The following is a 12,500-nucleotide window of genomic DNA, read 5'->3' as shown; positions in this document are numbered from 1 at the left end:
ACGGATGTCCGCCTATTAAAAGTTTCACATTAAATAAGACATGTCTTCATAAGATCATATGATATGTCAGAGTCCTTGTTCTCCTCAGCTGCATTGTTACCTGTCACTACCCTGAAGCCAATTAACCTACATAGCATAATACAACATGGCTGCGGGCCAGCAGGTGTTGGCCGCGCCGCGCCACCCACCTGTCCGTGAGTCCTCCAGGGATGATCTGCGCCACCACGTAGCCCATCAGCCTCTGGCCGGAGATGTACAGCCCCAGGCCCTCCTCGGCGTCCTCCTTCACCAGGCGCACCAGCCGGAAGGTTTTGGAGGCGAGGGGCGGCTGGGGAGGCGCTGTGGAGAGCGGGACCCCAGGGCGGGGTAGGCTGGGGGCTCTCCTCCTGTAGCCTGTCTCACTGTAGGTGCAGTCAATGTCTCCCTCCTCCGCCAGCAGCACGTCACTCCAGCGCCACGACTCAGCTCGGTCCAACGAGGCGGAGCGGGAGTAGCGCCGCCGAGTTTCCATCTGGAGATCTGCTGGTCGGCTCTCGCGGCTCTCTCGCGACTCGATTCTTTTGGATCCATCAAGACAATCGCCACGGTCCAGGCGGGAGCCGAGGCAGTCCAGGTCCAGCGAGGCGCGCCTCATGAAGCTGTCCTCGGGGAAGATGGTCTCGTAGAGGGCGTCACCAGGATCATCGCCCACAGGACAACTCAGACGAACGTGAGTCCTGGACTGTGTGCGTGGGCGACGGCGCACGGGCGGCGGCGGCGCGGCCTGGTGGTGTCCGCAGTGGCGGCAGCAGTCACTGCACCGCGCCTGCAACTTTTGCTCGTCCGTTAGCATCGCCCCACCACCCGCCGCTTTCCCGGAGGGACGCCGGTGCTTGGGCTTGCCGGCGCCATCCCCCGCCGGGTCCTGGCTCGGATCTCGCTCTATGTACACACTGGAAGTCCGGGTGTCCCCCGCTCCCGCCCCCACCCCCGTCCCCGTCCCGGGACCCGCCCCCGCCACCCGAACCGTCACCACAAAGTCCCCGTCACCGAAGCCTGAGGGCGCGGGAATGGGCGATACCACATCCCTGACGGCGGGTTTGGCGGCGCCCTGCTCGGTGCTCTCCCCTCTTTGGACCTTTTCCCCACCACCTTGTCCCTCACCGCCCGGCTACGCTCCTCCTCCTCGTCCTCCTCTTCCTCTCCTTCTCTGGACCACTTATTGTCCGAAGAGGAGTCGGAACAGGAAGACTTAGTATCCGAGTTTTCCGAGAACGAGGACTTAGAGTCTGAGTTCTCAGAGTAGGAAGTCCTCACATCGGAGACGCTGCCACAGTGGCTGCCGGTGCCGCGCCCGCTGTCACCACACTCTTCCCTGGCGGTCGCTTGTTCCTCCGCGACCGAGGACAGTCTGGATCTGAGAAACGCGTACGGAAACTGTCCTTTGCGTGCCGACTTTTCACCGTCACTTGCTTTACTGTCACACTCCACCTCAGGCACCAAGTCCTCCTGCTCGTCACAGTCCACGCCCGCCTCGCAGCCTGGCAGCAGCGAGGTGGAGGCGCTGCGGAACAGCACCTTGCCGCCCCCAGGCTCGCTACTGTTCATGTCCTTCAGCGACTCGTACACGTTGTCGTGGTCCTCGGAGAGACTCTTGACCCCGTCCCCACCGCGCTCCTCGCCCAGCGGGGCGCCCCGGGGAGCTGCGTCGTCCTCCAGGTCCTTAGCGGAGTCCCAGCTGCGGGAACGGCGGAACAGGTTACGGATGCTCTCCACGCGGTCCACCTTCGCCTTACGAGGCTGCCGTGCCGCTGCCGCCTTGCCGCCCCTCGACCCCGCCGTCCCAGGAAGTGTTTCCATCTCCTTATTAGGCCGCCAATTCCTCCTGCGGCTGCGGGTGGAACCAAGCGGGAAGTGGATGTGCTCCTTGCCCTCGCCGCGCGTCAGCTGCTCCAGCTTCTTGCCCATCCGGCGGCCCCACGTGGAAAAACCTGCGGGGAAACCAAAGTCTTAGTAGTGATGGCACTCAAACCACTAACAACAACAACAACAACAACAACAACGATACTACTACTACTACTACTACTACTACTACTACCAAAGATTCCACTCTCCTCCTCCCATGTACTGTTACTACAGCTGTGCGTCGGAGTGGGTTCCCTAGTCCAAAGCTATATCACCAGAATGTATACATATATCATCTCTACATTAGCGGGGCGGGGCGGGGCGTGCTGTGGAGACGCCAGGAGGGTTACCAGCCACCAGGAAAATCTAATACTCCTGGAAGATATTAATACCTCATCCTCCCTCCTTCCCTCGCTCCCTCCACCCTCCCTCCCTCCCGCGCCCTCCTCCACTCCTGTCACGAGAGAAAGATAGGGGAGAACCCGCACCATCGCTCTTTTGTTGTTGTTGATCTCTCTCTCTCTCTCTCTCTCTCTCTCTCTCTCTCTCTCTCTCTCTGAAGTGGTCATACAAGTATCCTCAAAAATACTCCTAATATAGTCATGTAATAAGTTGCAAATAATAATAATGATAATAAAAGAAAAAATAATAATGATAATGATACAAGTAGTAGTAGTAGTAGTAGTAGTAGAAGTAATGCTCCTTATTGTTTATACGGTGCTAAATGGAGACACAAACGACAAAAACAACAAAAACAACAACGACAACCACCGCCACCACCTTCACCACCACCACTATCACCCATCACAGCTGAACTGAGTCTAAAAAAAAAAAAAAAAAAAAAAAAAACAGTTCCTTTCCTCCCTGCCCCCGCCCCTCCCTCCTCCCACCGCGGACTTTCAAGGTAGCTGGCCCGGCGGCTGACGCGGTGAGTTCATTAGTTATTCAGGTCCTGAGACTCACCGGGACCCACACGTGGTTCCCCCAACACAGCACGCGTCAAGATGTGTGTCGATTTCAAGGCTATGTTAAAACTTTTCCTATCCCAGTTTTTGTGTATGGAGTTAGATTTTGACAGAGAGAGAGAGAGAGAGAGAGAGAGAGAGAGAGAGAGAGAGAGAGAGAGAGAGAGAGAGAGAGAGAGAGAGAGAGAGAGAATCGTGAGTGGGAGGGTCAGTGAACAGAAAGAGATAAAGGAGGAGGAGGAACAGAAAGAGGGAGGTGGAGAAAGAGCTGGCGGAGGAGGAGGAGGAGGAGGAGGAGGAGAGAGTGGGAGAAGTAGGAAGGAGGAACACGCTGGCAGAGGACCAAGCTGGGCAGGGTCATGACCTAGTATCATTTACAGCGGGATGACCTGCGCTCACCATCGACGCCGGCTGGTCAAGCGCCCGCCCTTCCTCTCCCCCCGTCCCGTAACCTTAGCCGGCCCTGTGTGGTCATTAAAAACCCTTGCCTGCTGCACCCGCCCTTTGTTAACATTCACTTTGAGGAATTGCTTGCATGGACACACACACACACACACACACACACACACACACACACACACACACACACTATAAAAAAATAATAAAGGAAGCTAACTTTTCTCTTTATTTCGTAACCGTTCACTTGAGGATATTGTTTGCAGCGACACAGAAACATCATCGACAACAACAGGAAATCAGTTTCATCTTTTCCTCGGACCTCGTAAACTTTCACTGTAAGAAACTAATTTGTTTTGCATTGACACAGAAAATAATACATGACAATGGGAAGTTACTACATCTTGGCTTTTATATTCTATTAGATACTTAATCTGTGAAAACTGTTTGCACGACCACAGAAGGCAGACAAACAAACTAACAAACAAGCTAACAGGTGACCAGGAAGTAAATAAGATCGGTTTTTTAATGTGGATGCAGCAAAAAAATAGACAAGTTTTTTGCCTCGTCTTTTTGTTGATTTATTTTTATGTATTTCCTTTAACTGGACACACAAAAATAATCTCTCTCTCTCTCTCTCTCTCTCTCTCTCTCTCTCTCTCTCTCTCTCTCTCAGTTCTGGGTCGACAAAATTTTACCTTAAGTTCTGGGTACGATTATATATACATTAGGAAGGGTCTATGGAGGTCAGAAGCATGATGGCCAGAGTCTTCACTATTTCAATCCCCACACGAGTTTCTGAAGCTGTTTAAAATCACCAAGTAAGAAGCAGAATGAATATGAAAACGTGTCATGGTACTGAAAGGGTCAAAGAAAGGAACATCACCATAACTAACACCGCTGTCACTTCGATGTTTCAACCTATCACGGACACGCAAATGGCAAGCAGGCCAGGTTATGTCTGGTGGTGGTGGTGGTGGTGCCCGGCTTACCTATACGTATACTGGCTTACCGGGGCTCTCTCTCCCCGGCGTCCAGTGAAAGGGGATGTGAGGGGACAGAGGAAAAAGAGGGAAAGGGAAACAGGTGAGGGTGACTGGACGGGGAAAGAGGGGAAAATGTGAGAGGGAGAGGTGAAAGGTAGATAGTACAGGGAGGGAGAGGGAGGGAGGGTGGGAGGGAAGGGCATATTGGAAGGGAGAGGCAAAAGAGAGAGAGAGAGAGAGAGAGAGAGAGAGAGAGAGAGAGAGAGAGAGAGAGAGAGAGAGAGAGAGAGAGAGAGAGAGAGAGAGAGAGAGAGACTGTAATTAGTACGAAAGAGAGCATGGATATATTCTAAAGTCTCCACAAAAGAACTTAAGCCGCTAATTATAACGTAACAAACAAACAAACAAACAAACGAGGAGGAGGAGAACAGCATCTGGCAGTAGGCAAGAGAGAGAGAGAGAGAGAGAGAGAGAGAGAGAGAGAGAGAGAGAGAGAGAGAGAGAGAAGCATCTGACAAGTAACTAACCCACTGCCATCTTCGTGTGTGTGTGTGTGTGTGTGTGTGTGTGTGTGTGTGTGTTGGGTACGCCCTTTGCTGTACAACTATCCAGCAGAATCGTTACTACAAAGCTCTATACATCAACACACACGTAACACCTTGAACCTTTTGTAATCACCACCACCACCACTACCACTGCCACTACTGCTGCTATTACTACCACCAAACCACCACCACCACCACCACCACCGCACAACAAGGCACCAAATAAACACTGTTATCACACCAACATTACGTGTACAGTACAAGCGAACGATTTTCTTTTGTTGATAGAAAAATGCATACCTGTGTCATTGTCAGGTTAACGTTTCCCTTTGTCAACACCACCACTACCACCACCACCACCACATGACTCACACACACACACACACACACAGATGCCGTGACCACCTACACCCACCACACCCACCTCTCCCACTCATTAATCCACCCAGTTATCCACATCGGGAGAGCTTCAGTCCCCCTCTCCTCGCAGGTTCCCCTCCTCCCTCCCTTATCACAACGGGCAGCTGCTACTGGACTGAGGGGAAAAATAAAAATGTGAAAGCTGGGATGCCGTGACGCAGAAAGTGGAATGACAACACTGGCGACCTTAGTGCTGTTTGTTACTTGTTTGTTCTGGTGAGTGTTTGAGTGTTTCGAGCCGCGGGATTTGCTGATTTGCTGGCGTGTCATTTGTTGTTTTCCTTCGTATCATCTGCGTTGTGTTTCGTGTTTTGGTTTTAGTTGTGTGTTGAAATGGCCTTGTGTGTTATTGTCATCATCGTTGTTTTGTTTGTAGTTTGTGGCCTGGAAAATTTGTACAGAAAAAGAAGAGCACCATTAACTTATTTTGTTTATTGTTCTATACTGAAAAACAAAACAAAACATGGAATAAAATTGATAAAAAGTTTATCGTTAATATCATCATTTTCATTATTTTGTTTGCCGTCCATATTTTTCTTTATTACTTAAAGACATGCTTTTCTTATTTCTTCTTCCCGTGGCCAATGAATACATGATATTTGTTGAAAGAGTTTAAAAGTTTGATAAAGGATACATTCAAACGACAAATGCATGTAAAACTATAAAGAAGAAAGCGACAAAAGAGACAAAAAAGTGGAAGAATAAGACAAACTTTGAAGACAATGGAAAAGATTCAGGCCGCATCAGTGCAAGGTTTCCTCCCCCGCCTGCCACCCCTCCCCTCCCGCACACACACACACACACACACGAGCGGCGTGGCAGCCTCTGGGCCGCACCATCGAAAGGGAAAATGTGTCAGCGAGCCTGGCGATGCACGCGACGGTGCGCCTTGAGTTTCCGCGGCCGCTTCAACACAGTGCCGCGGCGTGCAAAGCTCACACGTCACGGCGGCGCGGCGCGGGGCGGAGAGGAGAGGAGGAGAGGGGCGGCGCACGAGGGTCAGCGCCAGCGTGGAGGGTCGCGGGATGCCTGCACGCTCGCCCTTCTCCCCTCGTCCCCGCGGCCACTCTCTCGGCGCCAGCAGCACCACCACGCCACCTCTCTACCTCTCTCTCTCTCTGCTCCACTGGCTGTCCATTAGAAATTCCAGTGTTATTCCCGAACATCTCAACCGTCTCAGGATTTAGCCGCGTTTTGTATCACTTATTCTCCCTCCTCCCCACCACTTTCTCTCTCTCTCTCTCTCTCTCTCTCTCTCTCTCTCTCAGTACGTACCACAAGGCAGAAATAACCATCAGGGTAAAAAATCAAATTCTGGTTAATGCAATAGGAAACAGTATATGTGTGTGTGTGTGTGTGTGTGTGTGTGTGTGTGTGTGTGTGTGTGTGTGTGTGTGTGTGTGTGTGTGTGTGTGTGTGTGTGTGTGTGGAAAACTCTCGTTCTTCCTCCTCCTCCTCCTCCTCCTCCTCCTCTTCACCCGAACGTTTAAGTACGCCAAATATCCATCGGAGGGAATCGAAGAGGAAGAATATGTAAACAGTGGAACACTCAACAACTCCACAAGTCCATCTTCCATTTGGCCAGAAAGCGAAAACCTTCCCTTGCTCCCTTCCTTCCTTCCTATTACTAAAAGCGACGACAACAAAACTCCCTCATCTTCCTCCTCATATTGCTTTATTCCTCCTCCCCTCCCCCCTTCTCCTCCTCTTCCTGCTCTTACTTCTCCTCCATTACCCAAGTTTTCTCTCTCTTTCTCTTTCTCTCTTTCCCCTTCCACTTCAGCGCTTCCTTTTCTCTCTTTCTTTCTCTCTCTCTCTAACTTCCCTTCCATTCGTGTACTCTCCCGTTTCTTTCTCTCTATGTCTCCTTTGTCATCATCATCACTCATCACTCTCGCCTCGTTTCCTCTTTTTTTATGCTCTTATTGGTGCTTATTTTTAGGGGTTTTCCTGTTTTTTCTCTCTTTTTTGCTTTATTTTTCAGTATCTTTTCGCCTCATTCCGCTTCACTCCCTCCCTGTTTGCTGCCTCCCTGCCGGGCCCCGATAAACCCTGCCCGCCTCTCCTCTCTCTCTCTCTCTCTCTCTCTCTCTCTCCCCAGCCCTCCTAGCCACCCAGCCCGAGGGGAAAGGTTATTATTGTTGTTCCATGGTGTTTGGCCTCTCTCTCTCTCTCTCTCTCTCTCTCTCTCTCTCTCTCTCTTTGAAACTTATTTGTATCGTGCTGTGAAAAATGGTAAATGGTTGAGACTGCAAAGGTTAATCATTTTTATTCAGCTACTACTACAGCTATTATTACTATTATTATGGCTATCACTACTACCTCTACTACTACTAATACTATTACTATTACTACTACCACTACTACCAATATGACCGACATAACCACTATTCTACTATTAACAGTACATATACTCGTAACAAACAAACACATTCTCTCTCTCTCTCTCTCTCTCTCTCTCTCTCTCTCAACGCACAGCCAGCAAACAAGCACGTGTGTTGAGACCCATTACAAGCAGATCACCGAGGCCCCACCAGCCGGCCACAACACGGCCACCATAACCGCTTCACCAGCAGCCAAACAGCATTCCCTCCAGGTGCCGTGTCAGAGGCCCTGCTACCCTAACGACGCGGCTAACCAGGTGAGTGCCAATTAACGTGGTCATCAGTGCCAGGTGGGTTCTATTACGGACGGTGTACACGTTTATATAGACATAGGAGTACGTGGTGGTGGTGGTAGTGGTGGTGGTGGTGTGTTTTGTTGGTTTTAATGGTTGTTATTGTTTTTTTTATCTTGTTTGTTTTTTTGAAAATTGATAAAGGGAATACGTGTTTCGCTGTGTTTCATATTTTTGTTTTGTTTTGTTTTGTGTGTGTGTGTGTGTGTGTGTGTGTGTGTTTGCGTTAGCGTCATCACTAATTCTTTTTTTTTACCTACCATTACTGCTACTACTACTACTACTACTACTTCTACTATTACTACTACTACCACCATCAATAGTACTACATTTTGAGTTTTCCTAAGCAACAAAAACCTAGCAACAACCACTACTGCAGCAGCAGCAGCACCACCACCACCACCACCACCACCCTGCCAACCTTCATTCGGCCAATTAACGAGCAGGTGAAAATGACCGGAAGAGGAGATGTCGACCGTGCGTAAGAGAGAGAGAGAGAGAGAGAGAGAGAGAGAGAGAGAGAGAGAGAGAGAGAGAGAGTTATGGACAGGTGGTGACCATTAAACGACCCTTAGTAAAATTCTCTCTCTCTCTCTCTCTCTCTCTCTCTCTCTCTGGTGAAATCGCTGTCCCGTCCTAGGTGGAGTGGTTCGTCTAACGCTTTCTAGCACTACACCACAACTGTCTTAACCACACCACTACCACCACCACCACCACCACTCTAATTACTCCTCCCCGCCTCCACACCACTATCATAAGTCATCATCTGCCACTAACCACTACTATCACCACCACTGTCACCACCACACTGCCACTTAACCTTCCTCATCACCATCCTCACCATCTTTGTCCACTTGATAGTTAAAACAGGAACAGGTAACCACTACTACTGCTATTACTACTACTACTACGACCACCACCACCACCACTACTACTACTATAAACATCAAAACATCCGGAACAAACAGAGCGTAACCACAATCACCAACTTTACCTACATCCACCACCACCACCACCATCACCACTGCAACTGCCGCCATCACCACCTCTACTGCTACTATCATAAACACCACCACCACCACCACTGTCAGTGCCACCATCACCACCTCCACTGCTACCGTCATAAACACCACCACCACCACCACTACCAGAATATAAAACGGTAACAAACATCACCACCATTTACCACCATTACAGCAACACCACCACCACCAACAACTATTACTACTACTACTACTACTACTACTACTACAGCAATTACCACCCCCACCACTCTTTACCAACCTATGACCAAACACCACCACCACTACCATCAACACCTTTCACCACCACCACCACCACCACCAAAAATTAATCAAAAGCCTGAAGTTTCAATGACATTTCCTGTGATTGAAAAGATGTACGGACACAGATTCACAATTTATGGGACGAATGACTGGAGCCTTCACACAGCTGATATTTTGTGGGCGAGGGGAGAGGGAGGAGAGACAGAGGGAGAGAAGGAGAGAGACAGGAAGAGCGAGGGGAGTAGGGTACATGGAGGGTATAGGGAGACGGGGAGAACGAGGGATGAGAGAGAAAAGAATAGAAGATGAATACAGAGAGAGCGAGAGAAGAGCAAGACAGGAAGGGAAGTGGGTAGAGAAAAGAAGAAGAGGTGAAAAGAGTAGAAGGCCAGATTGGGGAGGAAATGAATAGGAGAGGAAAGAAAAGAGACGAGGAGAAGAGAGAAAGGAGGAGAAGATAGGAGGAACAAAGATATGAGTGAAAAAAGATAAATGAAACAGGAAACGAAAACAAGTGAAGAGAAGACAGGGAGAGGAAAAGGGAGAGAAGAGGAAATGAAAGAAAAAGCGGAGGAGAGGACACAAGAGTAGGATAGGGGAGAGAAGAGGGGAAATAGGAAACACGAGTAGGAAACAGGAGAGAAGGGAGAGAAACGGGGAGGGGAGAGGAGGGAGAAAGGGACAAAGAGGTGGTGGTGGTAAATTATACAACTCCCTTCCCCCTCTCTCTCTCTCTCTCTCTCTTATAATACACTACCTCTATCTTTTCCCCTCCTCTCCTCTCCCCTCTCTCATGACACCACTACCTCTCTCCCCTTTCTCCCCCCCCCTCTCTCTCTCTCCTAATACAACACACCTCCCTCTCTTTTCTTCCCCTCTCCCTCTCTCCACCACCCGTTTCTCTGCTGTACTGCTGGTGTCACCCTCTTAAAACACTCCATTATCCCTCCATCTCCCTCTCCACACACACACACACACACACACACACACACACACACACACACACACACACTTGTTATCCGTGTTATTATCGCTTCAGGTGAGTCTAATATAATTGTGGACAGTCATGGTTTCTCTTCCTACTACTACTACTACTACTATTACTCGTGACATATCTACTATTACTACTATTTCTACTTCTTTCACCACTACCAAAACCATCACCACTACTTCTACTACTACTATCACTCTCCTCCTTTCACCACCACCACTACCACCATCACCCAAACCAGCAGCATCACTCTCCTCCTCCTCCTCCTCCTCCTCTTCTTTCTTTTCCTCCTTTCATAACCCTCACTAAAATTGTTATCATCTTACTTTTCTCCTCTTCCTCCTCCTCCTCTTTTTCCCCCTTTTCTTCCTCCTCCTCTTTTTCATCTCCCCACCACAATCACCTCTGAAAACTTCCAATATCATCCCTCCTCCTCCTCCTCCTCCTCTTCTTCCTTCTTCAATCCAGTTCCTTCCATCACTGACATCTGTTCCCCTTCCTTCCCTCTCTCTCTCTCTCTCTCTCTCTCTCTCTCTCCCGTAAGGTATGCAAACATCTCTTCTCGCCCTGTCGCCCTCCCTGCCTCCCCCTCCCGTCCTTACCTCCCTTCTACGCCCCCTCCTTCTCCAGGCACCTCCCTTCCACCAATGCTCCCTCCCTTCCACACATGCCCCCTCCCCCCTTCCTAACCTCCCACTACCACTTCCAGCCTAGAGGGAATAAATTAATAAAGGAGGAGGAGGAGGAGGAGGAGGAGGAGGAGGAGGAGAGGAGAGGAGAGGAGAGGAGAGGAGAGGAGAGGAGAGGAGAGGAGAGGAGAGGAGGAGGAGGAGGAGGAGGAGGAGGAGGAGGAGGAAGTAGGAGACGTATTTCATATTTGATGGCTCACACACACACACACACACACACACACACACACATTCATCTCTTGACCAGTGGCACCATTCCCTTCCCTTCCTCTGGCATCTCAACCTTCCCTCCTTCCTTCCTTCTCCTCCTCCTCCTCTTTCTCTTATTCCTTCTCCTCCTCTTCTTCTTTCTCCTCCTCCTCCTCCTCTTCCTCACTTAGCGGAGCACAAGTGTTTGGAATTGCTTGGAGTAAGTTGCATATTTATCAATGTTTGCAGTCATTCAACACGAGGGAGGGAGAGAATGAGGGAGAGTCAAGATTTAGTGGTGTGTGTGTGTGTGTGTGTGTGTGTGTGTGTGTGTGTGTGTGTGTGTGTGTGTGAAGAGCTGAGAGGATTACATGCGTTGGAGGAGGAGGAGGAGGAGGAGGAGAAGGAGAAACAACAGAGTATTTTGAAAGCAAACATGAACAAACACTGGCTAAACTTAAGGCTCGCGTTCGTGTGTGTGTGTGTGTGTGTGTGTGTGTGTGTGTGTGTGTGTGTGTGTGTGTGTGTGTGTGTGCGCGCATTTAAAACTGAATAATTCAGTGAAAGGCAACCCCCAAAATTTGAGTGACCGATGAATGAACAGACTGATTGATGACAACGTGTGTGTGTGTGTGTGTGTGTGTGTGTGTTGACCTAGCACATACACACGTAACACAAATACATACCAAAGAGTGACATGCTGGGCTGTGGCTGTCTGGCAGTAGTAGTAGTAGTAGTAGTAGTAGTAGTGAGTGGAGTCAGTGAGGGCGGGGCAGTGCTGCTGGTGGCGATGGTGGTGGTGGCAGCAGAGGAGGACCACGACGGGACAACAACAACAACGAGGACTCCACCACCATCACCATCTTCACCAAACCTTACTGGGGGGAGCTACCACCCCTTCGGACGCGCCCCTGACACACCCCCTCCCCCCTAGCACCACCCCAGGCCGCGCACCAGGAGCTTGAGGGCACCTGTCACCACCTGAGTCACCCCACACACCACTGCCAAAGCCACCGCGCGCACACCTCCTCCCTTCACGCCAGCTAGGAGGACACTGAGAGGCAAGGAGTCAGTCGGGAGTCAGGACTTGGGGAGGCGTGGCGGGCGGGGGCCGGAGCTCTGCTGGACCCTGAGTGGCCCTGGCAACTCGTAGAGGGAGGAAGGGGATGGAGGGGAGACTGGAGGAATGGAGGTGGTGGTGGTGGTGGTGTGGCGAAGGGTAGCGACAGATAGATGGATAGAGAGGCAGATAGACAGACACACAGACAGACAAACTACTACATAGCAACGATTATCTCTTCGACAGTTACACCCGTTAGATGGTTTGGTTTTATCTCTTCCTCTCTTCCTCTCTCTCTCTCTCTCTCTCTCTCTCTCTCTCTCTCTCTCTCTCTCTCTCTGTGTGTGTGTGTGTGTGTGTGTGTGTGTGTGTGTGTTAATCAACGTCTACTTTAGTTTATCTTGGCTCAGTA

General features: G+C 50.2%; 1 protein-coding gene across 1 annotated transcript in view; it reads right to left on the bottom strand.

Annotated features, from left to right (window-relative positions):
• LOC123500058 overlaps positions 1-12,500 on the bottom strand; it is a 42,641-nt gene that overhangs the window by 11,561 nt on the left and 18,580 nt on the right. The window contains 2 exon segments of the mRNA XM_045248690.1: positions 189-1,150; positions 1,153-1,970. Coding sequence (XP_045104625.1) covers positions 189-1,150; positions 1,153-1,970 — 1,780 coding nt within the window.

This window comes from Portunus trituberculatus, chromosome 50, assembly GCF_017591435.1.
Source record: "Portunus trituberculatus isolate SZX2019 chromosome 50, ASM1759143v1, whole genome shotgun sequence".
NCBI classification, from domain to species: Eukaryota; Metazoa; Arthropoda; class Malacostraca; order Decapoda; family Portunidae; genus Portunus; species Portunus trituberculatus.
Note: the sequence above shows the minus strand (reverse complement) of the source record. Positions and strands in the feature narration are given on the sequence as shown.